Source organism: Microtus oregoni, unplaced genomic scaffold (genome assembly GCF_018167655.1).
Source record: "Microtus oregoni isolate MIOR12 unplaced genomic scaffold, Mior012 000047F_ref0000412, whole genome shotgun sequence".
NCBI lineage: Eukaryota > Metazoa > Chordata > Mammalia > Rodentia > Cricetidae > Microtus > Microtus oregoni.
Genome location: NW_024543221.1, coordinates 12,727,333 through 12,752,728, shown reverse-complemented (window position 1 = coordinate 12,752,728; position 25,396 = coordinate 12,727,333). Strand labels below are relative to the sequence as shown.

Genomic DNA, 25,396 nt, shown 5'->3' with positions numbered 1-25,396 from the left:
GTGGTGGTAGTGCACACCTTTAATCCTAGCACTTGAGAGGCAGAGGCAGGCAGAGCTCTGTGAGTTCAAGGCCAGCTTGGTCTACAAGAGCTGGTTCCAGGACAGGAACTAAAGCTACAGAGAAACCCTGTCTTGAAAACACCAAAAAAAAAAAAAAAACCCAAAAAACAAAATCAAACAAAAAAACCCCAGTGTGTTGTAGGAGGGTGTCCGCTTGTTCCTCCCGGCTGCCCGGCTAGCTTAGCCCTGAAGTAACTACACAGAAAATGTATTATTTAAATCACTGCTTGGCCCATTATCTCTAGCCTCTTATTGGCTAATTTTTACATCTTAATTTAACCCATTTCTATTAATCTGTATATCACCACGTGGCAGTGGCCTACCGGGAAAGATTCGGTATGTCTGACTCTGGCGGCTCCATGGTGTCCCTCTCCTCTGCCTTTCTTCCTCCCAGCATTCAGTTCTGTCTTCCCAGTCTACCTAAGTTCTGCCCTATCAGCTAGGCCAAGGCAGTTTCTTTATTCATTAACCAATGAAAGCAACACACAAACAGAAAGAATTCCTACACCATCAGTGTGATTTCCCGACTCTCCTTCCCAAACAGAAAAGGGACACCCTCACATCACCCCCCAGTGAACATGAGTTCATTTAGCAGAGTGATTGGACTTGTTTTTTTTTTTGGTCACAACATTCATGGGACCATAAGGCTGGTTAAGAGGCAACCAAAGCATACTGCTACTTGATCAGAGTGTGACAGTCATGACACTAATGACATAGGGAACTCACAAGTGATGGCTTGTGGAGGGTGGAGAATGGCCAACAGGCACGGCTACTATGAAAGAAGCACCTGACCACTCTAGCCAGTGACCAGTACTGCTGCTCTCAAAATCACTCACAGATAAGTTCTTTGCCCTCTGAATTCTTTCCCTACAAAGTGTCTTGTCCTAAAGGGTTAAAACACACAGAGCTTTCCAAATCTGCCTGTCTGCCTGTCTACCTGTATCTATCTATCTATCTATCTATCTATCTATCTATCTATCTATCTATCTATCTATTATCTATCTATCTGTCTGTCTGTCTATCATCTATCTATCTATCTATCTATCTATCTATCTATCTATCTATCTCTGTATCACACACACACATAGCACACATGCATACACATATATATGTATGTATGAGAGAGAGAGAGACTAACATTATCTTTGTTTTCAGGAAGACGAGGATGAGAAGGTCGTTGAAGCAAACTGTCCATGCACATCATATTATCAGGGGCCGAATCAGGATTTGATGGGAGGCATTCAGACTAGAGTGTTTGTGCCCATGACCTTGCAGGCATTTGGGGTATTATTCCATACCTCTTACTGTCTCCACTAATGATACCAGACGTTGTAAGGCAATGCTACTGCATGTCACATGTTCCTTTCAGCAACTCAAGAAAGGCCTCCTTACTGCTGTGTGACTCAGGCTTGCCTACAGCCTTTTCCCTTCTGAGGAGTCAGGTTGTACAATAAAATAGAGATGAGTAGGAGGATTGTTCTAGAAATAAGCGCTTTGGGCCTGGAGTGAGAACTCAGGGAAGTACACAGCTTGCAAGCCCATGAACCTAGGTTTAATTCTATCATGTAAAATTTTGGGTGTGGTGGCACATGCTTATATTATAATCCTGGCCCTAGGAAGGTGGAGAAAGGCAGATCCTTGGGGACTGGTGACCATATAGCTACCCTGATTGGTGAGCTAGAACCAATGAAAATGGGTGCATAGCACCTGTGATGTGATAGCTAAGGTTGTCCTCTGACCTACACACATCACACACACACACACACACACACACACACACAAGCACTCTAATACACATAATTGCACACAAAACCAACAGCAACATCCCTGACAACAGTTTGGCAATGAATCAGGAAAAACACATAAAAGACAAAAATATGGCAGCTGAGGTAGACAGAACAGCTGTCAGAGAGAAGGCATTGAGAACTTCCATAGCTTACTTTTACCAGGCTCCAAAGGGTTAACTGTCCATAAAGCTTTAGACCTGGATGGTTGGGTAGACATTAGTGGCACACATCAGCAGTTGTAGCATGGTGATATTGAGCTGTCGCTTGAAAAATATTTTAATATAATAGGATTTAAAATTCCCCCCTTTCCTTGGATTTTTCGGTTAATATTGGAATTAAATTAAAGCATTAAGTCAACCAGCTTAGCGTAAAGCAAATTATGTCAGGTTTAGCGTTGAGAGCTTTGTTATAGCGTATCTATTGACTCAAGCTTATTAACTCGTAAATCCTCTAGTTTTAGATTATGATCTATTGATTATCTGCTTTTATTTGCATTTTAAATGAATAAACAAAAAGGAATGATCAGAGTTTAGTCATTATACCTTAAGAGAAAATGTCCTTAAGCTAAGCATACTTAATTCAAAATAAAAACAACTTATATTCATTTTGAGAATGCATTGTGATTTTTACTTTCATATAGGTAGATCCAAGATGGTTTTCAATTTATACATTTCTGCTCAATATTTCAACAAAACAGAGAAAAATTCTCACTGAAGACAGAGGGTATGCTCAAAATCTGGTATTTTGGGTGCCTAACACATTGTTCTAGAATCCATGATTTTTACTTTTTTATCTTTTAAAACAGATAAAAATGGATTCCTGTTTTATAAGAAAGGATAATGATCCCTCAAAGTCCTGTGAGTGACGTCTGGGCAAAGAGGCAATTCTGAGATTCTAGAACCTTAATCCAAACAAGAGTTACTTAATGACCATGGCTGGAGCTCAGGTCTTGGCTTTGTCCCCCACCCCAGGGACACTTTAGGCACATAATCTAATTATTCTGAGTCTTGGCTCCTAACAGTCTCTAACTTCCCTATGAACTTTGTGAGAAGTAGGTGACCATTCTGAAAGTACCTGGCATACCTTTGTCACTCAAGAGCAATGATTTCAGTGTGACCTTCCTCCTGGGAGTTGCCGAGGAATCCTGGGATTCTGATGATTCAGAAATGCAACTGTCTAACTTGGCTTTATGCTCTGTCCAAAGAAAATCACTGACATCAGCTTAGAACCTGGAGGCTTCTGGAGCTTCAGTCAGGTGTTTTCTTTGATGACTATTACTTCCCCAGCACAGCTCTGAGTACTACAGGGATCAGGGAAGGAACACAAGGTACACAAATCTTAGTTCCTACCTCCTTGGGAATGAGACTCACATTTAGGAAACTCATGTGCAAATAGATGGGAACTGAGCACAGACAGTGTATGAAGGTAAAGTCCTAAAATACTGCATAGCATCATTGGGTTTTAAATGGCAACATGCAGGAAAAGTACTAGATTCAGGATCAGATGTGTTCAACCTGTAGACCACAGGCTGTATGCATACTAAGATAGCTGCAAATGTGGCGTGGCCCAATGTGTTTCCAGGTGACAGTGACATATCACTGTCTCAGGCTGAATGATTTCATTTAAATTCTCTGCTAAGCTTAAAGACTAGAATGAAAAAGACCAATGTAAATATAAGTGTTTTCCTTGGGGTATAAAATGTTTGCACTGCTGCTCCCTCCTATGCTGCTTCTAAGATCTCATAGAATGGCCTACACCACGAAGGAGTCTTGCTGGGAGGGATTCAGGAGCTGTGAGTACAAGGAGTTACCCACACCATGGAAGGGATGTTCAGCTATCGAGGTGGCTGTCACCCCAGTAACTGTGGGAACACATCATTTACTAGGTGATGAGGACAGATGAAGGGGAGTTGAATGGAAGAATTTCCCCTTCTATCTTTCTTTGATAACCAGGCCGACTATAAAGCATGAAGGATGAGGGCTGCCCAATTCAAACCGAAGCACGTAGCCGCCATCTGGGCATCTTAAAAGTAGGACACATGGAATGCTCTGTCAGATCCCCCAACTGGGTGCAATAATGCAGCAGTAAAAAAGAAGGCCACAGAGAACTATGCTGCCATGCTGTTGCAAGGAGGGCTTGTTTGTCCCGGTCGCCCAGAACGGAAATAATCACACAGAAACTATTATTTAAATCACTGTTTGGTTTATTAGCTCTAGCTTCTTATTGGCTAACTCTTACATATTAGTTTAACCTGTTTCTATTAAAATCTACGTATCACCACATGGCTGTGGCTGATTGGCTAAAGTTCCAGCATCTGTCTCTAGCAAGGCTACATGGCTTCTCCCTGACTCCACCTTCCTTCTCCCAGCATTCAGTTTAGTTTTCCCTGTCTACCTCTATCCCTGTGCAGGCCCAAGATAGTTTCTTTAGTTACTAATGGTATTCACAGCATAGAGAGGTGAATCCCACATCACCTCCCCTTTTCTGTTTAAATAAAAAGGAAGGTTTTAACTTTAACATTACTATGTAAAATTACATATAACAAAACAATTATTAAGCAAGAATTATAGTTACAGTATTTATATCTACTTTATCTTTTATCATAACTAAGGAAAACTATATCTATTCTTCAACTCCATCAAAGACTCCAGAAGGATATAATATTACCTGAGTACATTGTAAGCAACTTCCAAAACTCTAAAATTGACAGAAACTTCTTGCTGCCTGGACAGTCACCGAAAGTTCTTTTGTAACATTGGGGCATCCATCTTCAGCCTACAGGCCCAAAGTATTCTGCAGACTTTTCCATGAAGCAGGAAATTTCAAAGACAGCTCCATCCATATTGGCAGTTTGTCAGTCATATTTTTCTGTGTCCTGCAGAATGCCTGGCAGACTCTTTCATGAAGCAGGAACCCTGAAGGACCATCTCACCTTTAGGCAAGTTCATCAGTCATTTCTCTGTGGGCCCTGTATATCAAGCAGTCCAGGCAAGAACAGTTTCTTTTCTAAATGACTAGCAAACTCCACAAGGAGCCTCTTTGATGTCCATCTTCCTCTTGAAGTAATTGGTGCTGCCAGAAACAGATGTGTCTCACTGTCATGAAAAGTCCTAAGTTCTTAAACATTTTAAATGCCAGATTCTGTAGTCTTTGAAAGGTTTGAAGAATACCTACCTAACTGAAATATATCTCTATACATCTAGAAAACCTAGCTAATGTGACTACAGGCTTGACTATTAGTGCCCCTTCATGATCACGCTAATATAAACTACATACACTTGGAGCTGGAGAGCAGAATGAATGCTTAAAACTCTAGTGAATTATCAATAAACCAAGATCAATAATAATGCAAATTTCTGTAGCATATTTCCCTTTAAATGTAAACAAACATTTATAAACAATATTTGGGAATATGGGTATAGTTCTTCTCCAAACTGCTTTCTGCTGTTTATTGGGCAAAGTAATTTTTTGAGGGTTATTCATGGTGACCTTTCAAGGGGTCTTGGTCTTTCAAACCACATTAGTCTGTGAGGATTCCACAGGTTCTCATTTCTGTGGAAATAAAAGAAGACCCTCTTTTCCTTTGACCGAAGTTCTGAAGTCAAGATACCTTTATAATATATATGCTGGTTTAGCTTAGCAGCCCACCCAATGAAATGTCTCTCTGTACTTAGCTCCTTCACAGTCAAAAAATTCAAAGAAAACACAATAATATACATAATCCAGACTCTCTGTACGTAGTTCATCTTTACGTGACTTGTTTTTACTCTATTACTTTTTAGTATTTATTTTATTATCTTCACTCCTTTAATCTATGGCTTTCTGTACTCTTTTATATTACATTTACTGTCTCTTTACTCTTTCTCTTTTCTCTCCTAAGCCTACATACATTTTTTTAACACCGTGACTCGTTTGGTGTTCTTTTATGTCTGGATCTGTTCTATTGTGTATCTGTAATTTTTTACTGTCCTTCTTAAAATGCTAAGCACTTCTTAAAAATTTAAGCTGCGCCATTGCTAGGGGAAATATGGAACTTCCTGCTTGCCCTGTCCAGTCCAGCATGGCGGAACTGTTCACTGCCTCAAAGAGCCATGCATAATTCCCCATCTCTAGGCACACAGCTGGTCCATGTTGCCACCAAGCAAGCTTTAGCATGTTGCTCACAAACCCCATTCAAATGCTTGGTCTCCTGAAAGCACCAGAGGTGGTGCTGGCAGCACCGCCCAAAAAGCCAGCATTTCAAAATGGCTCAGCTTTTTTTCTTTGCTATGGCTGAGTCAAGAAAATCTCTCTTAAAGGAGCTGCAGCACACCACCAGCAAACAGCAAGAAGCTGTGTTAAACCAGAATGAACAAGCCCTCCTTGCAACAGCATGCCATCATTCTAGTTTAGGAAGGGGCAAAGAATGTTGCAGTCATGATACTTGGTGCATGGATGGTTCTGAATTCTGATTTGTATGGTATATTGACATGCCCCATGAAGGACATTCTTCTAGCAAAAAGGAAGAGGTCTGAGCATTCCAGACAGTGGGGGCTCAGAAATGGTCTCTTTAGGTTTTAAGCACAAGCACAGACTGGTCCAAAAGGAAGACAGCATTGACTTTTGAACACCAGACTTGCCATTCAGAGGCATGGCATATTTAGCCATTTCCCTCAGACCCTTAATTTCCTGGCTGAAGATTACTAAATTACTTCAAAGTGAGGAAACTAATATGTTTAAAACTATCTTTTTAAAAAGAAGAGACTTGAAATTGGGAGCAGGGGTAGGAAGCAACCCTATGAGGAGTCAGGGAAGGAATGGAAATGAGTACAATAAAAAGTACAACGTGTATATGCATATTAGCAAAGAATTAATAAAATATTTTAGAAAACTATTTTTTTTTAATCTATCTCTGAAGGTGCAAGTTCAGAATTTCTTATTTCTGGACTCTTGTAGATCTGGTTACCCCATGAAAAAGTGATGCTTTATCAGGTGGAGAGAACCCCCAGAGCCTCCCTTTCTTTTCATGTGCTTTTTAAGAGCAGGGGTGGGGGGCTGAGATCGGAGGGGTAGAAGGGGAGGAAGGGAGAGAAAGAAGGGGAGTTTGTTATCATAAGACTTGATGGCAGAAACACGGTGTCTTTTCTTGAGGCCACATAATGAGGCTGTATGGATTAATACACTTCCATCCATCTCAATCAGCTTGAATTAGAGAACCCCAAGTTTTTTTGTATCTGCAAGGACCTCTATCTGTAAGATCAGTGCTTTCTCAGGCTTCTCTCTGCTGGGTGAGGGGCAGCAGCTGTTGAAGGCAACAGAAAACAGCGCCTCCCACTGCAGACACAAGGGAACTGCTTGCTGCTGAGGATGGTCACCCCTTAGGTTTTGCCGAGAACAGGTGCCCTCAAGAAACACAAAGAGGGGATGGACCTTAGGGAGGCAGTTTGTGCCATCCCCACCCCAAATTCCCAAACCTTTCAATTTAAATTTTCTTGTTTCTTCTGTAATTCTAGCATCATTTGAACTAAATTTTCCACTGGACTATGTTTCTAGAATTCTCCAGTGATCTCTTCATTGTTCTTGTTTTCCTTTTTTTCCCTCCCTCCATTCCTCCTTCCGTTCCTCCGTTCCTCCCTCCCTCCTTCTGTTCCTCCGTCCCTCCATCCCTCCCTCTTCTTTTTCTTCTGTCTCTCCTCATGCTCTTTTTTTTTTTAACTTTTTAAATTTTGCTCAATGCTAGGCATCACTGGAAGCCAGTCTAGCCATTCCATGTGTCTTCCTATCTTGGGATGAAAAACTAGCATGCACTGTTAATTGGATACCCGGGGTTCAAAGAGGGGAAATACAGAGTCGATATCTGAACACTGTAGTGTGCTGACAGCATAGTAACCACACTCTACTTCACAGGATTTAAAAGCAAGCCTCCTCAGCCCCTTCGCACCTCCCTCCCCTTGCTCTGCTCTTGACCGTCTGTGAGCCTAATATAATTTTTTAAGTGATTTATTTCTAACAGATGTGATCCTCCGCACAACGTCCCCTAACAATTTTAATTTCTGAATATAATAAGCATCCATTCCACTAATAAATAATTATCACTCTGCTAAGGACAAATGGCAAGGCTTACAGCATGATGACCAGGTCGCTGAGAGCTGAAAGGACAAGGTGTGTCTCCTGAGGCTCTTACTGTGTCGAAGCCAGAAGTGCTAATTACAGCATTTCTACAGTATGATAGGCCACAAAGGAAAAAATCAGCCACCGTGTAACGCACACAGCGTTTTAGAAAGCTACTCACTTTGGTGGTGTTCCTCAGAATCCATCCATACCTTGCTTTTTTGAGACGGGGTGTCTTGGGGTGCTCCCACTAGGCTAACTGGCAAAATTTGCTTGTCTCCACCTTCCCAGGGCTTAGATCATGGAGACACAAGACCAGGCATAGATAGAATTTTATGTGGGTTCTGAGGGATGGAACTTGCGTCCTCAGGCTTATTGACTGAACCACCTCTCCAGAGCCAGAAAGCCTCTTTCAGGCTTCCCTGTGGTTTCCTATAGATGAGAGGCAATAGGCAGTCTGGAAAGAGAGATAGTAGGGCAGGTCCTGGGATAGACACCTACATATCCACTTAGTTATTTCAGGGCCCTTCTACCATCTCAAGGGCAAAACTAGGTTTGGGTCTTCATTACATTCCAGGGAGCGGTGTTCTTTATTAAAGGTCTAATGATTTGGACCCAGGCACTGTCACAGTCAATGTTAATGTCACCAGCATCCCCCTGATATTCAGGCTGTCATCCAGCACTGTACTAGACAAAGGAAGGACACTGCAGACCCTGGAAGGGGGATATTGTCAGTGAGTCTCTGAGAAGCTTCCTGGAGTATTCCAAAGAGGAGCCCACCTTCTTGGCTGGCTTTGTCATTCCTTTTCCTAGCGAGGTCAGTGGTCACAAGGCCATTCTGCTGTGAATGAGAGAGAACTAATCTGTCATGTTAAAGGGACACACAGCATTGGGGAAAAGTTGTTGTGGAATAAAGAAGCAATGAGAAAAGAACTTTTGTTTGCTTTGTTTCTGTCTTTTGAAATGGGGTATCCTTATTGGCCCAGGTTGGCCTAAAATTCTATATAACTTAAGCTGTCCTGGAACCTAATATTCCTCTGACTCAGCCTTTAGAAGACTGAGATTATAGACATGTGCCATTGTGTCATTTATGTTACTTTTGAAAAAAGAAATCGCGTATGAGTAGCTCCAGACAGTACACATAGCAGAAAAAAGTCTCTTATTTTCTACTGATGATGACTTACCAAGCCGGACCAAATACTCCTCCATCCCTGCTTCAGCCTGTCTGGTCAGCATCATCAGGAACCAGCTGGTGACTGCACAAAGTGGGAGAGGATCCCAGCCAGTCTCCAAGGCTGGCTTGCTAAGCACAGGTTCTTAACCCTGCTGCTGACCACTTCCCTGGGCAGCTTTATCTGAGGGGGTTCTTTGGACATCTTTTAAAAGTCACAAGTTTGCTATCAACCTGACAAGTGGGGCCAGACTGGGAAGAGGGCCTCTCTTGTCATCCTGGAATAAAACGTTGCCATCAGATGCTTGAATGAGCAGACCCACTGATGTCCCTGATGGTCAAGCTCCTGCGGGCTGCACATCTTTGATACACAGTTTAACACACAGGCCTCTGAACTATCCTGGCCCAAGTGATCTTCAATGTATTCAATATTTTATACATCAATTGCTATATTCATTCTGTCAAAAAATCATACCAAGTCATGAGGAATCTGTCTTTTTCTGTGATTTTCATCAATATTTAGTTTTCCGTGAACAGCATCTTGCTCCTTCAGGCAACAGCTCAAGAGGTGAAGTCGAGCAGGTACAAAACACTCAAAAAGACAAGATCTTCTGAGTAAATTGGGAGCATAGGGATCTTGGGGTAGGGCTGAAGGGGAGTGGAGAGGCAGGGAGGGGAGCAGAGAAAAATGTAGAGCTCAATAAAAATCAATTAAAAAAACCTTACACCAAAAAACACAAACAAACAAACAAACAACCAAACAAATCAGAGATTGCCGCCACCGAGTTATCACCTGCAGTAGGCTACACGGCCTTACCCATCTTACTTAATTTTTCTGAGATTCTGTTTCCTCACTAAGAGCAGATAGATTCTAAAGCTCCATGGTGACAGTGGGGATGAGGAACTGGGATTTTGTGAAGTGCCCGTATGGCTTATAAAGGGAGTTCTTGGCTTACAGGTGGAAATTGGAATATAAAGATGATTTAGCTGCGAACATACAGATCTCCTTTTAGGATAAAAATATAACATTACTGAGCAATTTTTAAAAAAACCTCTAGATTATAATAGTAGCTTGGGTGTGGCAATACACAAGCCACTTCTGGTTTATTGGATTTCAGCCATTCATCAATTCATCATTCATTAACAAAGGTCTTTGTGAAACTGACGTTATTCTCAGCCCTGGAGACAAAGGTCTGGAGGACCAGTCCCCAGAGCGCAGGCTCACACTCAGGTTGGGGAGACAAACAGTAAACAGGGTGGAAAAAAGAAAACGCGTCAATAGAAGAGGCCGAGGGTTTAAGAGAAAGAGGAAGCGTGGGCCTGGCAGCAGGCTCAGTTTGTGAAAGTGCCTGCCACAGAAGCCTGAGGACCTGCAGGGGCTTACCAGCACCCCCAGGAAAGCTGGGTGGGGTGCAGCCGCGGGCATCTGCAATGCCAGTGTTCACAGACAGCCAGACTAGTCATCAGTGAGCTCCAGCTGCCAAGAGACTGGCAGAGGGCAGGCTCTAGGCAGAGGCAGGCAGATCTCTGCGTTTCAGGTCAGCCAGGTGGGAGCAATAGACAAAGACCTCCAACATCTACGTTGGCCTCCACATGTTCACACTTCCATGTACATCCATGTATATAGCCGTACAAACTCATGCATATATACAAAGAAAGCAACACACACACACACACACGAAGAAGCAAAAACTTTAAACAAATACAGTAGGCAGCCATCAGCCTACCTGGATAAAGAACATTCCAGACATAAAGTGCTTCCAATCACTCTCTCTGCCCTTGACACCATGAGGAGGCAGTTACTTAAGACTCCTCATGAATATTAATATTGTATGCAAATATAGCAGCTTTGTTTCCTGGCCGTTTTTCCTTTTCCCTCTTCTCCCTTTTCTTTCCTTTCATTCTTCCATTTAAGGGTAAATTAAGCACTAAAACTTTTTCTTTGGGGACATGGAAGAGAAAAACCGGGAAGCACTTAAAGAAAACAGGAATTAAAAGCTTTCCTGCCGCGGTCTCCGTGCATTTGCCCGCACGGAGTTTTTCTCCGGAAGTTTAACCTAACAGAACGTGTTCACCGCGTCTGTGACAGCCAAAGGAGTGGCGGGGAATGTACCCTGACATGAGCGATGTGGGACGGTCTTACGTTTCAGGAATTTTTTTTCTTTTGGTCTAATTAACCTGAAAATATTAGAAGAATTCAAGTCTTAATCAGGATCTTTACTGTGATAGTTCAAATAGACTGCATGTAACTACTGTGTCCGAATGAACAGGGTTGCTTTCTCGAGAATTGTAGGGATACCAATCCTGGTGAGGAGGGGCGCAGAGTCCTGTACCTCCTGGCCGACCACGGATGAACTTTGCAAGGTCGGCAGGCATCCTTGGCTGGGAGCTGGTCACACCTCTGCTCTGCTCCTCCTCTCCCATCTATGTGGGGAGGGTAGAAGGGTGCAGGATATGACACTTAAGTCAGTTCACACACTCACAGTGAGCTTCGGAGCTTACTTTTGCTGATGGGTGAAATAAAGGAATTAGAAGAAAGCACAATATAGGACTCTTCTGAAAAACTTCCAGGAGGTTCTGCGCACTTGACTTTACAGGAGGAGTTTTCGACACCCTCCATCTTTCTGATCGGGTTCTTTGTATGCTGCTTTGGCTGCTGTTATGTTTATGTATTTCTGACAGTGTTCTTAATGACACACTAACAGATTGTAAAACACGCTGCCGGCATTTCCTTGTTTTTTATATTTTTAAAACAATGTCCTTCATGTAACAGTAGTTAAGCGCGGCAGAAGGACATCATTAGAGCCATGGTTAAACTGTAATTTACACCATTAGGAAGGCAGGAGCAATTTTTATTGCCTGGCAATTTTCTTGCTGAAATATTTGGACCATATGGCTCAATTTGTGTAATAACCTTAATTTCTGCACCCTTCAGGTCCGCCTCCATCTCCCACGGAATGGTAAAATACGCTTTAACAGAAAAGGCAACTGTCTATACTTAGAGGGTTGAGATTAATAACATGTCACGTCCTGTTTTTGGTGAAGGAATTCGAGCAGCGGCCAGATGGTATCTCTACAAATAACTGTCAGGGGTCTTGATCTAATCAATACAAGGTATTAATACATCTCCCTTTGCTGTTTCTCCAGGGGCTGGCACAGAACATCTGGAAGGGGTGGGGGGCTGCCGAAGAGAAAGCCGATTCTTTTCAGAATCAAACTGAGTCCAATTAATTTTTCATGTATCCTTGATAACTGTTTCATAATGAGCTATGCGTCTTGACGGATTTGGGGTTGGCAGAGCCGGCTGCCCCTGCTTTCCAGCCCCATTCAGTCCACTTATAGAAACCAACCCATTAATCAAGCTATCTGGCATAAAACCTGAATCTCAGCTCAGCAAGAGATCAATAATATCATAAAAAAAAGAACCACAGAATCATCCACTAATGGGCATAGGTATCCAGCCATGACTTTAGTAATTGCTTCAACAAAAATAAAACTCTGGGTCATAATCACCCAATAGGAACTTATATGATAAAACTCATTACTTGTGTCTTGTCGAAAGGTAACATTTACATCTGTTAAAAATACACTGTCATTTTACTATCTAGTCTAGACCATTATCTTTTAGGGTTAGACAATGTTCCCCTTAGAATGGATTAAAATTCTCTGATTTGGTAATGTGAATATTTAATAATCCAAGTATCACATAAAATGTTTAAAAATGAGTTATTATACTCCTTTTACATTCAGAGCGCCCGTGGGGTTTCTTCACATACTCTAGCCTGGCTGTATAGGACACGCTACCATAGATATGATATCATGTCCTCAGACCTCATGACTCTGGTTGGTTTAGTGGTAACATTTACAATTTAATCTTTAAATCCTATCACTCCCCAAGTGGGATGGTTTCACCGACCCTTCTGTCTCTTTTTTTTTTTTTTTTGGTTTTTCGAGACAGGGTTTCTCTGTGGTTTTGGAGCCTGTCTTGGGACTAGCTCTTGTAGAACAGGCTGGTCTCGAACTCACAGAGATCCGCCTGCCTCTGCCTCCCGAGTGCTGGGATTAAAGGCGTGCGCCACCACCGCCCGGCTGACCCTTCTGTCTTTTGCTAGATTCTGGTCAGTTCTTAGAACTCTCTCTGCTCGGTCGCTGAGCCTTGGTTCTGTTTTCAAAGACCCTCAGTGACTCTGGTAGGGAAAAAGGACTCGGAACAACTTAGGGAGACGGAGGAAAGCCATTATCTGCTTGGTTAAAGCATTCTTATTGGCTCTCAGACAACAAGTGGAAACCTACTCCATCCCTGGGAGATCCTCAGGTACTAATTAGAAAAAAATCCCAGGAAACACTGCCAAAAGATAGTCATCCACTGGCCGATCGTCTGACCAAATCCTGCCAAGGTGACAGACAGGCCTCAGGAATCACCGAGGGATTTAAGGTGAGATACCATCCATCTTTGATGACAGTGGAGCTTCACATCACAATGCCCCTGCTTGTCCTCTCCGTGGCTGGTGGACTTGTAGCATGGCTGTGTGCTGCAGGGGAGGTTGGAATCAGAGGTGTGACTTAAAGTCCTCCTTGGTTCTTTTAGGCATTTATAAGCAAGGAATTGCTTATCACAATGTTTTTTGTCTTTTATTCTTCTCCAGCAGTCTGGGGGAATAGACTCACCCTTTGTATCCGTTATGGCTTCTATGTGCAGATTCTCAGCAGAAATGCCACAAAGAGCTAATTAATGGATGAGACCCGCAATGTTTCTTGGTCATGATCATCAAATTAGATCTGATGTGTTTCTGCCCTCCATTGCAAATAGCATGTAATTTTCATATATTCATGAGATTTCAAAGACGCTGTTGCCCAGATTTTCAACTTTCATTTTGTTTGCTGATGTCTGGTATTACATAAATACAAAGCAGTCCAGTTAGAACAAACTCATAGTGGCTTCAATAGTGCCAAGACAGAAAACCCCGGAAAAGGGGTAACTGTAACGACATCTGAAGCGTCTGATCCACATCTCCTGGCTTCTAGAATTTTCAATCAACACAGTGTCATTATCAGGATAATTAATTTATGCAAACCTAAATCCTCAAAGACACAGATAGAAAATATTTTCTCCTCTCTTCTCTCAACCCGCAGACTGGATCAAGGAGGCTAATGCCTAGGCTTTGTACTAGCCTAGGAAGACTTTCCCGAGGTGTTTCACCTTACAAAATGATAAGGAGATAAAAAGATTCATTTGCAAGCCTATCACAGAGTACTTGCAGGTGGTGGGTGTGGGTCATTGCTTTTGGATTAAAAAGGAAGCGTCTCTCCTTCCAGGAGAGGTCGGCAGCTTGTGTTAGGCGAAATCTTTTCACTGTTAAGCATGATTAGAATATTCCAGCAGTAGCTCTGGTAATTTAGAAATCACAGTATTGTTGTAATATTTTTCTAGGCTTTAGGAGTTCACAATTGTTTGGCCCAATCAAATCCAGGAACACTAGAGAAGTTATCACCCATCAAGGTAATTACTTTCAAGTTGAAATAATTACTCTATCAATGTTAATGGTCTTTCAACTTCAATAAAGCACTCACCTGCCGATAATCACGGCTAACCTCTGCCTCCGCTGCAATTCCCTCTCTATTTAGCGGGTTATATTACAGCCGTTACAGTGGTCACTTGTCCTGAACAGCTGCTGACTTTCGCTTTGATCGGCTGTGAACCATAAAGAATTGGTCATTTGTGTATGATATCCCCCTCACCCATCAGCCCTTGCAGAGCCCAGGAGGTGACTGCGGGGCTGTAATGGGGTCCTTCAGGGGCAGCCATCTTGTCTCAGGTAGTGGCCACTTTCCGCTGGTGACGAGAGTCGAGTAGTTCAATTAACTTCTGCCCTTCACTGTCATTTACAGCTTGCTGTCTCTGCTAACTGGCATATACTGAGTTTATAGTGTGGGCCCATCACCGCGTTCACAGTACTTTTTCGCAGGTTGTGGGCAAGGTTTCTTGAGGGTCCTTGGGTGTCGGGGTGAGGTTCAGAAAGAAGCACCATACTCACCTCAAAGGCCTCTGAGTGGCTCCACCAACTGTCCCCAGGTACAGAGAGCCTGCTATTTGGCAAGGGTGATGCCAATTTGTGTTATCTGGGGAGTAAGTGGAGGTGGGGTGGGATGAGGGCTAGATCCTGTTCATACGGGCTGAGATCTAAGGAAGCAAGGGCCCTTAGAGCGTCACAGCGTGGTGGGTAAACAGAGTCTGGGAAGAGCAGAGTCTTAGGGAAGGCTTGAGCTGCTACTGTGGCAGGGACTACAAACCCCCACTTCAGGGAGCTGCAGAGAACAGATTCTTGCTTAGCAATTTACAAAAGAGACTAAACCAAACCTGGTATTTAGGGAATGACCTGAAAGTTGTAAACTGAGAATTTTGTTGCAGGATTGGGAGCAAACGTAAAACACATTTTTACACTTATGGCCAATTAGTTCAGCTGTTTTATACGAACCACAGCTCTATCTACATTTGCCAATTTATCTCAGCCCTGCGCATTGCAGGACATCTAACGTTTCAGTTTGCTCTATGGCCAATCACAGCGCTTTGCGTATTAAGCGCTGTGATGCATTAGTTAATGTAATAAGCCTATGAGGTACATAACAGTCTAGTTTAGACTGAGAGTATAAAGGATGATGTGTCAGGGCGAGGCCACCCTTGGAGGAAGAGAGGATGAGGGTGGAGAGCCTATGGGATTCAAGAAGGAATCAGCACACAGTGTGGAGGTTGACTCGAGAGGATTTCGGGAGAGTTGCATATGGCAGCAAGGAAGAGGGAAGCCTCAAGATGACCTGGCTTGAGCAGCCAGGGGGAGGATGCAGAGCGGAATGTAGCTGATGCAGGACCTCATGGGTGAAGCTGAGTAAGCTAAGTGACTAGAACTGGCTGTGCTGATTGGTGCCTATAAGTCCCAGCACTGCAAGGCCGAGGCTGGAGGAGCGCTTGTTCAAGGCCAGCCTGGACGACAGAGCAAGTTAAACAAGAGGCAGTGACTAAATACAAATCTTAAAGAATCAGCCCTTGGTCTTCATGCCTCATCTTCCTATGTAAGATAAGCCATGCAAAAGAATGTCTAAGCTTGGGCTGGTGTAACGGCTAAGGGTGTTTTTTTTCCCAAGCTCGGGAACCTGAGCTAGAACCTTGGTCAGCTAGAACCTTGGTCCACGTGGTGGAAGGAGAGATCTGATTCCTCCAAGTTGACCTCTGACCTCTATACACACACTATGGAATACACTTACATAAACACAAAATAAATCATTTCTTTTTGGTTGAAAGCATGTATGAGCTCATGAAAAGCCAATCCAAGAGGGGAATTCAGCTGATAAATGAGATCACTGTTTTTTTTTTCTCCCTATAGTGGTTTAGTGGTTTTTCCAACCCTGTGAAGGCACATGAGGAATAAATATCTCAGAGTCACTTGGAGGAATCGAGAATTCCAGGAAAGGAGTGATAGACGTCTACTCTTGACATGGGGTTTCCCACTGCAAAAGAGACTCAGGGTATTTTGGATCTAGCCACAAGGATGGAGAAAGCTTTTTGGAGGGTCTTGATGCAATTCTAGGATTTGATGATCATGGCCCAACACAGATGCTGACAAGGGCTTCTTATTCAATGACCTCTGAAGTTGAGGTTTGACTGGGTCTTGCCTCAGAGAGTTGCTCACAGACAGACATTCAATAGGAACGATCACTGTGGACAAGATACACTTTTATCATTTGGTAGGACAAGAGCTCTGTAGGTCTCATGGGTGCTAAGAAAATAATCCAATGTGACGGGTTAGGAAGTTAGCTGGGGTGGCAGCAGGGATAGAAAAGAAGCCGTGGGGTTGACCGCAAGGGCAGTAATGGAAAGGAACGCAAACACAATAGCAAACAACCAGTCAGATCACCTGGCCTGCCCCCATCAGTGGAATATGGGGCACGGGAGTCTTCATGGGGTCCTGTACATAACCCACAGGGGAAAATCCCATGAGGCATCTGTACTGTGGTGGCGATGGAGGATAGGTGAGAACATTGTTATCAGCAAGGCTCTGCTCATTCTTACATAACTCATCTCCCTCTTCTCTTCCTCTCCTTCCCTTACTCCCTCTCTCCTTTCCTCTCCTCCCCACTTTCCGATTATTCTGAGGAAATCAGTAAGAGAATAGGAAACTAAGGAAGGAAAAGGCACGTGACCATGCTGTCTCCTCTTCACTGTAGACCGCTAAGCATAGGACAGCAGATTTAGATTATATGGTTGGGTGCTTATCAGTGAAGAGTAACTCAAGGGCAAACCATGGGATCCACCTTTGGTGTTATTGATGGATAGATAAGGGGGTCTTAGTGGAGCTGGTCAGAATAAAGTACAAGGAGAAAACATTTTCTCCGATAAGTAGTTGAAGGAAGATCATACAAGGCTAGCAAATGAAGAGGCAGCATCACATCAAACACATCCTTACAACAAGCATTCACTGTGCTGTGTACCACCACCCCACCCACACTCTGAATCTTTCACTTGGTGGTTTGAATAGGAATGGCCCCCATAGACCTGTAAGTGTGAAGGCTTGGCCTGTAGGGAGGAGCACTATTGGGAGGTGTGGCCTTGTTGGAGGAAGAGTGTCACTGTGCAGGAGGGCTTTGAGGTCTCATACGCTCAAGCTACGCTACACCCACTGTGGATACAGACTCCTGCTCCCCACTGATCAAGATGTAGCACTCTCAGCTCCTTCTCCAGCATACTGTCTGCCTGCATGCCACCCGCCATGATGATAATAAACTACAGCTTGGAATCATAAGCTACCCTGATTGAAAGTTGCCCTTTGTAGGAGTTGTCATGGTCATGGTGTCTCTTCACAGCAATAGAAACCCTAAGACATTTCATATACTAGAAAGAATAACCTTATTAACATTATAAAATGTGAAAAAATTTGTCTATAAGACAAACATGCGAGGGAGTTTTGGTGGAGTTGCCATTTTTTTAAACTGTACCATTGCTTAATCATGCTAGAATGAGATCCTTCTAGAAGGCCACATCTTACAGAGCCTTTCTGCCAGCCTCTGAATGGGTCTGCAGAAGAAAGGCTGAGAACCATCACACTGTCACAGCTACAACTAACTTAAGATCATACGTAAGAAGCAAAATCTTACGTTATAATAAGCCAAAACGAAAATGGGATTAGAATGAGTTCATCAATTTACTCACAAACCTTCCATAATAGGGCAATTATGAAGTACCTCATAATGTGTTTTGGCTACAAATCTATTTAATGGCAAAGAGATCTGGGCCAAGCACATGAGGAAGTTTTAAATGCCTCCTCCTTGACATTGGGAAAGGGAGTTTGGCAACCAGAATGTAGAGATTACTTTTGTAATTTTGGATTTTATGCCCAGATGAGAAGCCAACTCTTAGTGACCCAAATCATTTGCTCAGTCCATCAGCTCCTTATGCCTGACTCTACATATGGAGTGAGATACCATCTATCTTTCAGGCTAGTGGCCAAAGGCATGTTTTGGGCTTGGTGTTTTATGATCCTGTAGGGCAAGCAGGGATGTTCTCATAGCACTAACTAGCAGGCAAAACACCTTTGCCTTTAAATCCCAAGTTATTTCTGCCAGAACGATGGCAGGTGCCAGTGAGCAGGAGCAAACAGACCTGAGTGGTGGTGGCAGCCTCGCCAGCCTCGCCAGCCTCGCCAGGAGTGTTCCTGCAAGTAGCACCGTGGAACTCTCGCATGCCAAGCAAGGCTAAATTCAGCCTCTTTCCTGACATTGCTCCATCCATCACGGAGCTAATGGGGGAAGGGAGTTTAAGGATTTGTAACTGAAGCCTGTTTTCTGTAGGGAAGACTACTAAGGTCTGAAGACAACCTAAGAATTTTGTTCTTTTCAATTTAGAAAGACCTCCTTGGACTCAAAGAGAGATGGCTTTTCATGATGTTGAGAGAGAAATTAGTGATGCATTAAAAGCCACTCGCTCCCCATTTCTCCTCTCCTGCTGCCTCTGCTGCTGCTCCTGCCAACACATCCAGTCTTCACCCCTATGGAGGGCCCCTGCTGCCTGTTCTCCATCCACTGCCACCTCCACAGGATTCATGGCTGCACTGCACCTGCTTCATGTGGCTCTCCAGCAACCTCCACCTGCTTCTAGACACCTCTGGGGGGACGCAGGCAAGCTAGGGATCTGTTGACACCATGGGTGATATTTTGATGGTCCCTTGAGTAGACATGGGACCCCAATAATCAAGGGACTAAATGAGTGATGTTAGGGACGTCTTTCACAAGTCTGGGTTGGTTTGTTTTTCTGAAATTGTGTGTTTACATTAAGAGCTTCATTTATATCAATCAGCACCCCTTTGCTGCGGAGATCTTAGCGAGAGTAAGATTCAAGAGGAGTAGGGGACTTGCAGCAAGATTTAAAAGGGAGTCCTTTATGCACACCCAGATCGAAGACACACTGGAGTGAGGGGCTTAGAAACCTTAGTGCCCAACTAGTAACTTGTGCCTCCCAGTTGACCACCCACCTTCCTACCCAACCACTGCTGGGCTCAGTCTCATAGTAGGCCCCACAGTGAGTAAGGATAACACAGAGCTCAACGGCTATTCATCCAGTTTGATTGAATGTGCTTGACCCTAAAGATTATTTTTTCAGCAATAGAAGGAAGTCATGTTGTTCAGAAAACAAAAATAGGCCTATATTATAGAAGAAGATATATGGATAGTGTGATGTTTAGTTTATTTTTTTTTTCCAACTTGACACAAGACAGGGTGATCTGGGAAGAGGCAATGGAGGAAGTGCCTCCATCAGAATGCCCTCTAAGTAAGTCTGTCCATCATTTTCTTCTGTGTAAGGGGGGTACCACTCCTGAGCAGCAAACAAATTGGCCCTGGGTTGTAGAAAATTACAAGCTGAGCAAGTCACGGAGAACAAGCTGATAAGTAGCGCTCCTCTGTGGTCTCTGCTTCAGTTCCTGCCTTGAGTTCGTGCCCTGACATCCCTTCATGATGGGCCATGTTAGGGATGTATAAGCCAAACAAGCCATTTCCTCTACATGTAGCCTCTGGTCACAGTGTTAATCTCAGCAACCGAAAGCAAACGAGGACAGTGAGGGTAAAAAGGATACTCCTCTCTGTGGAGGGCAAGAGAGAACATTGCATATATGGTACATCTTCCTACTTTTAGTCTTTTTTTAAAGGTTAAATGTAGCCTCTACATTGGGAATATATGAGTGGATAAGATTCATAGACCATGGTCTATTTGTCTGATGATCTCTTTCAAAGTATCCATCTATGTGAGGTCACAGTGACTTGTGCCCTAAAGATTCGGCCTGGTGGACCAGAATGTCTGAATCCTGCCCTTATGGCTTGAAAACTTCAGATGGAACTTTCTGGGTGAATCCAACCAAATCTCTGAGGAGTTCTGCTCCAGAGTCAATGATCCAGAATGCTGGAAGGTCACATGGGACGAATGCACACACTCAAAAATACGTTGTAGGAGTTTTATAATTTCTTGATTATTCTGGCTAGTCTCTTTGGAATCATAAGGAATAGTAAGTCTTAGAAAAATAGAAAAGGTGTGCATGATGGGTCTTTTAGAATGGGAGCGTTGAAGACAATGTTAGGAAGCTCCATGTATTAAGTCTTCCACCCCCATCCCGTGCAACTCACAGCCTGAGGCCACAGGGTGGCTGTGGCTTCTCTTCTAGGAACAGGTTAAATTTTTATAAATAAAATGAATAAAGAACAGAGTTTTCACATCCATCAGAACCCCAAATCATGTGTTTGATAACAAAACCGCAAAGCAATGACCCACAGGGTATTCTCCCAATGAATTCCAATAGAACTGGGCAGAATATATAATTAGTCATATATTCTTGTAAGTTATATTTTGAAAGAACAAAGGTTTGGTCATTGTTGCTGGTGCCTTTGATAAACACATATTTATCATAGTATTTCAATATTTTAACCAAAATTACTTTAGAGGTGAAAGAACAATTAGAATCTAAGTTCTAAGGATACAGTTTAAATATAGTAGGTTTCCCTACCAATCAGATTATTAGCTAAAATGGATCGTTACTATGCATTCCATGGCTCATAATGCTTATGAAAAAGTATCCGGAAATGAAATGGAAGAGACACTGATAGGAAAAGGATGTTGATGTGGGATGTCCTTCTGTACACGTGTTGCTTTTATTGGTTAATAAATAAAGCAAGCTGTTTGGGCCAATAGCTTAGCACAGTAAAGCCAGGTTTAAAATCAGAACAGAGATATAGAAAGAGTAGGAAGAATTAGAGAGATGCCATGTAGCTGCCGAAAGAGAAGGACATGCCGGAACCTTAGGAACCACACCAGTAGGCCACAGTCTCATGGCAATACACAGATTGATAGAAATGGGTTAATTTAAGATGTAAGAGCTAGTTAGGAATATAACAGTGCTGTAATTAATATAGTTTCTGTGTGATTATTCAGGTCTGGGTGGCTGGGAACGAAAGAGAAGTCTCTGGTTACAGAATGTCAAACAGGAAAACAAAGTATCAATTCTGAAATAAGACACAGACTTTCACATTAATGCCTTCTCTCAAATGCTGCTTATGGTTGACTCATGTAAAAAACTAAACATGAGCACAGTGGAAAAATTAAAACTCCAGCATTTACTTGTAGAGATTCTTTTGGAATTACATTTTGATACACTGACCAGGTGCTATTCATCCATCTTGATAAAAACGAACTCCAATATATATATATATATTGGATTGCCATGAGCTTGAATCACAGGCACATGCCTTTAGCTTTTAAAGTAACATTCAATTCTACCCTGCTCATCTTATCTGTAAGGGTCATTCACATTTAATGACGTTTTGGCATGTTTTGAAAACCATGAATTTCCTCCCAAGACCCTAACATTTCATCTTTTCCATACAGGCTCTCTAGCCTGAGGACTTCCTGTTAACTTCCAGGGGGTTTCCTGTGCAGTGCTTTCTGGATGATACCTCTTCTTGCACTGTGACTCATGACTGGCATGTGTTGTTGGGGTTTGGGATCCAAATTCTAGTACTGTGGGTTCCTATTTTTTAAACTATAATTTTCATTTCTACAATATTATACAAATGTTTCTAAGGCAAAAGCCACCACATTTCTGCATCTCTCATAGAACACAAGGAAATTCTGGGCACAAAGAAAACTCACAGGAAATACTAGGTGAGCTAATGAAATTATTTTATCCATCAGGGGAACAGTTCAGAAAAGAATAATTAATTCCCTGTTAGAATACATGTGTCTTTTTTAGAGCATGGGATATTATGGCCTTCTTCTCTGTATGCATATAAACCTACAGACATGTATATTTAAGATTAGTTCTTTGACAAACTAGACAATTGCATGTTCTCATCTTGACATTATTCCTATGCTTTATTGAGGGAAATACTGAATTATTTCCATTTAGTGGGTCTGTAAGGTGGTAATCAGGCAAAGAGACTCATTTATTTGCTTGTAGTAATGCAAATAAGTTCTGGTCCTGCCAACTGGTCCCCAAATGCTGCTCATACTCAATTTATTATCAATATTATAATTATTGTTGTTTTTCAAACATGAAAATTTCATATATTTATGCTCCAAGTGAGGAACATGGCAAGCAGATAAGGAAACGAATTTTAATTTGTTAACCAGATAACCCAAGGGCTGTTTATTTATTCTAAATTCTTACTTACCGTCACTGTGAAAGCAGGGATGGCAGAGTTGCTAGGTGTTGACTCCTCTGGTCTTTCTTGGTAGATTAAATGGTACCGGAAGATAATGCCATTGGAGACCTCAGGTTCTGTCCAGTTTAGCAGGACCGAATGAGCACTGGTGACTTGAGCCCATGGTGCTGAGAGACCTTCATCGGGGGCTCCATGGTTTGTACTGATGACCACAGGCTGTCCACCACACCCTCGGAGTTCCAGGCTCTGATTCGGTAATCACACAGTGCAGAAGGCTGCAGAGTGTCTGCATCATCAGTGAACTCAAGAGCTCCTTCCGACCAGACAAAAAGTAGACTCCTCCTCAGCATCAGCAGGATGTCTGCAAGAGAACCAGCAGAGAGTGTGACCCCCGGGCATGTGACAATAGCTTTAGAGACAGAGGAAGAGACTGGTTTATCAAAATGAGCATCTTCTTTCAGATAATTTTTCCTTATTGGGAATTGGCTACATTTTCTTAATGTAGTTGACATTGTGTGTGTGTGTGTATGGTTTTTAAAAGTTCATACAGGTCATAGAAAATATGCAAATACAAAATATATGTAAAAAATTAGGCAACACATTACCGTGATGGTTAATATTGTCAAGGTCACAAGACCTAGAACCACCCAGGAGACAGACTTCTGGGCATGTCTGTGAGGAAACACCTAGCTTGGGCGAACTGAGCTGGGAAGACCCTGTGTGCATCAAGTAAAGAATCATCAGCATCACGTTAGAATTCCTATGTCTTTTCTAGTGTATGGGATATTATTTTATTCCTCCAAGTGAGGACTAAGTCATGGGTGTGGACACAAGCAGTAGCATTCAGGTTCTGCCTTTGAACACAGAACCACAGAATGGGCTGTGCAATGGCTGGAGGCTGATGTTTTGGGAATCCTAACTCTTCTGTGGTCAGTGGATTGTGGCAGGTTCCAGTGTGAGACGCTTCCATATTCTCCATGATCTCAGCCCTATAGACTGATAGACTGATAACCGATGGTTTCAGTGACTGCAAAGCATTGATATGGTGAGGCTGACCTCCTCTTGTGGGATGTTGGGGTCACCATGTACAAACACTGAGGCTGGCATACTGTGGGACAGAGAACCCACAATTCTTCCCAAGGTTTGCCTAAGATGATGCACCTGTATTTGCCTGCAGGGCAGTTAGACAGCATTTCTATGTTTCTCATAGGCCACTTATTTTCTCTTCATTTAAACTTTCTATTAATTACACTGTAACCCTCGAAGCAAGGAACATTCTCCTTATTATTTTTTATACACTTGTTATCACACATCAAGAGCCACACATAAACACTGTCTTTGACTCAGGAGCAGGAACAGAGATGAGTGAGCGCACTGGACCCGCAGGAGCAGAGCTGAATATATGAGACCAAACTGTGCGCTAATGGATGAAAGCCACATGGTAGATGCAGGATCAGGAATTTGAGTTGGAGACTTTTAAATGGCAAAGGGCAGAGGACTGCTTCCTTTTTGCTGTTTCCTAAAGTCTATCACAGTCCAGAATAGTCTCAAAATATTCTTCTCACTGCCAGAGAACAGGATTACCCAGTCCTCTTATGGGTGAGATTGTGTTGCTATCAGAACTCAGATCTCTACATTTTATTTCGGCAGTTGAATGTAGAAAACATTCAACACGGAAGCAAGAGGAAGGGAATTGTCAGCTGTTAAGATGGTCTTACTTAATATCTGATGCTGAGTTGGGAACAGATTCTCCTCATCCAGGTGTAAAATCATAACACGCATCTGACAGGAAGGGAACTGTGCCTTTTACATTTCCATATTCCCAGTGTTCGAGTCCATGAAGGGGTCAAGCATTTACTTTTCAAATAAGTGGCCAAAAGGCATATAATTTCATGATATTTTTCTGCCTTTTGACCTCATCTTTATCCCGTTCCCTGTATTGTTGGGGTAGAGAGGTAGGCTGAGGAAGAAGGAGGTGGAGAGCAGGGCTCTTATCTTCTAGCTCAGTCTCTGGTGGAGAAGAGAGTGTTGAATAAATCAATATTTTCCAGGCTGTTAGAAGTCTTTAATTAACACCCTCTTCAGACACTGGGGAACACACATGCTGCCATATCAGATTAACCGGCCCCATCAAAACTCGAAGGGTGATTAAGACAAAGCAAACGACAGCATCTTTCACAAGGTAGAAACAGGGTAATGGAAAATCTTTGGCTCTCGGAATCTGGTGTTTCTCCAGCTCATCAGCTGCTGTGGTGTAAGGCTGAGCAATGACAGGCCATGGAGGTATTATAGGTTGACCTCATGGGTCTGCTCCCATGCATGGGCCAGATTCTGCACTCCGTGCAGGTATGTGAAGTTTGGCCCTGGTGTCTGCTGCATGCATCGGGTACTGGGTGTATCATGGAGAGGGATCGGCTCTATGAGAATCCCAGGGCTCATGGCCAAGGACTCCAGTCAGCATCCAGAAACTGTGTCTGCTAGGGACATGATGCAATCTTGATGGGGGAGAGTCTTCTGTTTTGTGTTGATTTCATTGGTTAAATAAAGAGACTGCCTTAGCCCTTTAATAGGACAAAAAATTAGGTAGGCAGAG

General features: G+C 42.9%; 1 protein-coding gene across 1 annotated transcript in view; it reads right to left on the bottom strand.

Annotated features, from left to right (window-relative positions):
• The window catches only part of Ush2a (usherin), a 669,744-nt gene that overhangs the window by 69,801 nt on the left and 574,547 nt on the right, over positions 1-25,396 (bottom strand). Inside the window, 2 exon segments of the mRNA XM_041635252.1 lie at positions 22,813-22,991; positions 22,994-23,164. Coding sequence (XP_041491186.1) covers positions 22,813-22,991; positions 22,994-23,164 — 350 coding nt within the window.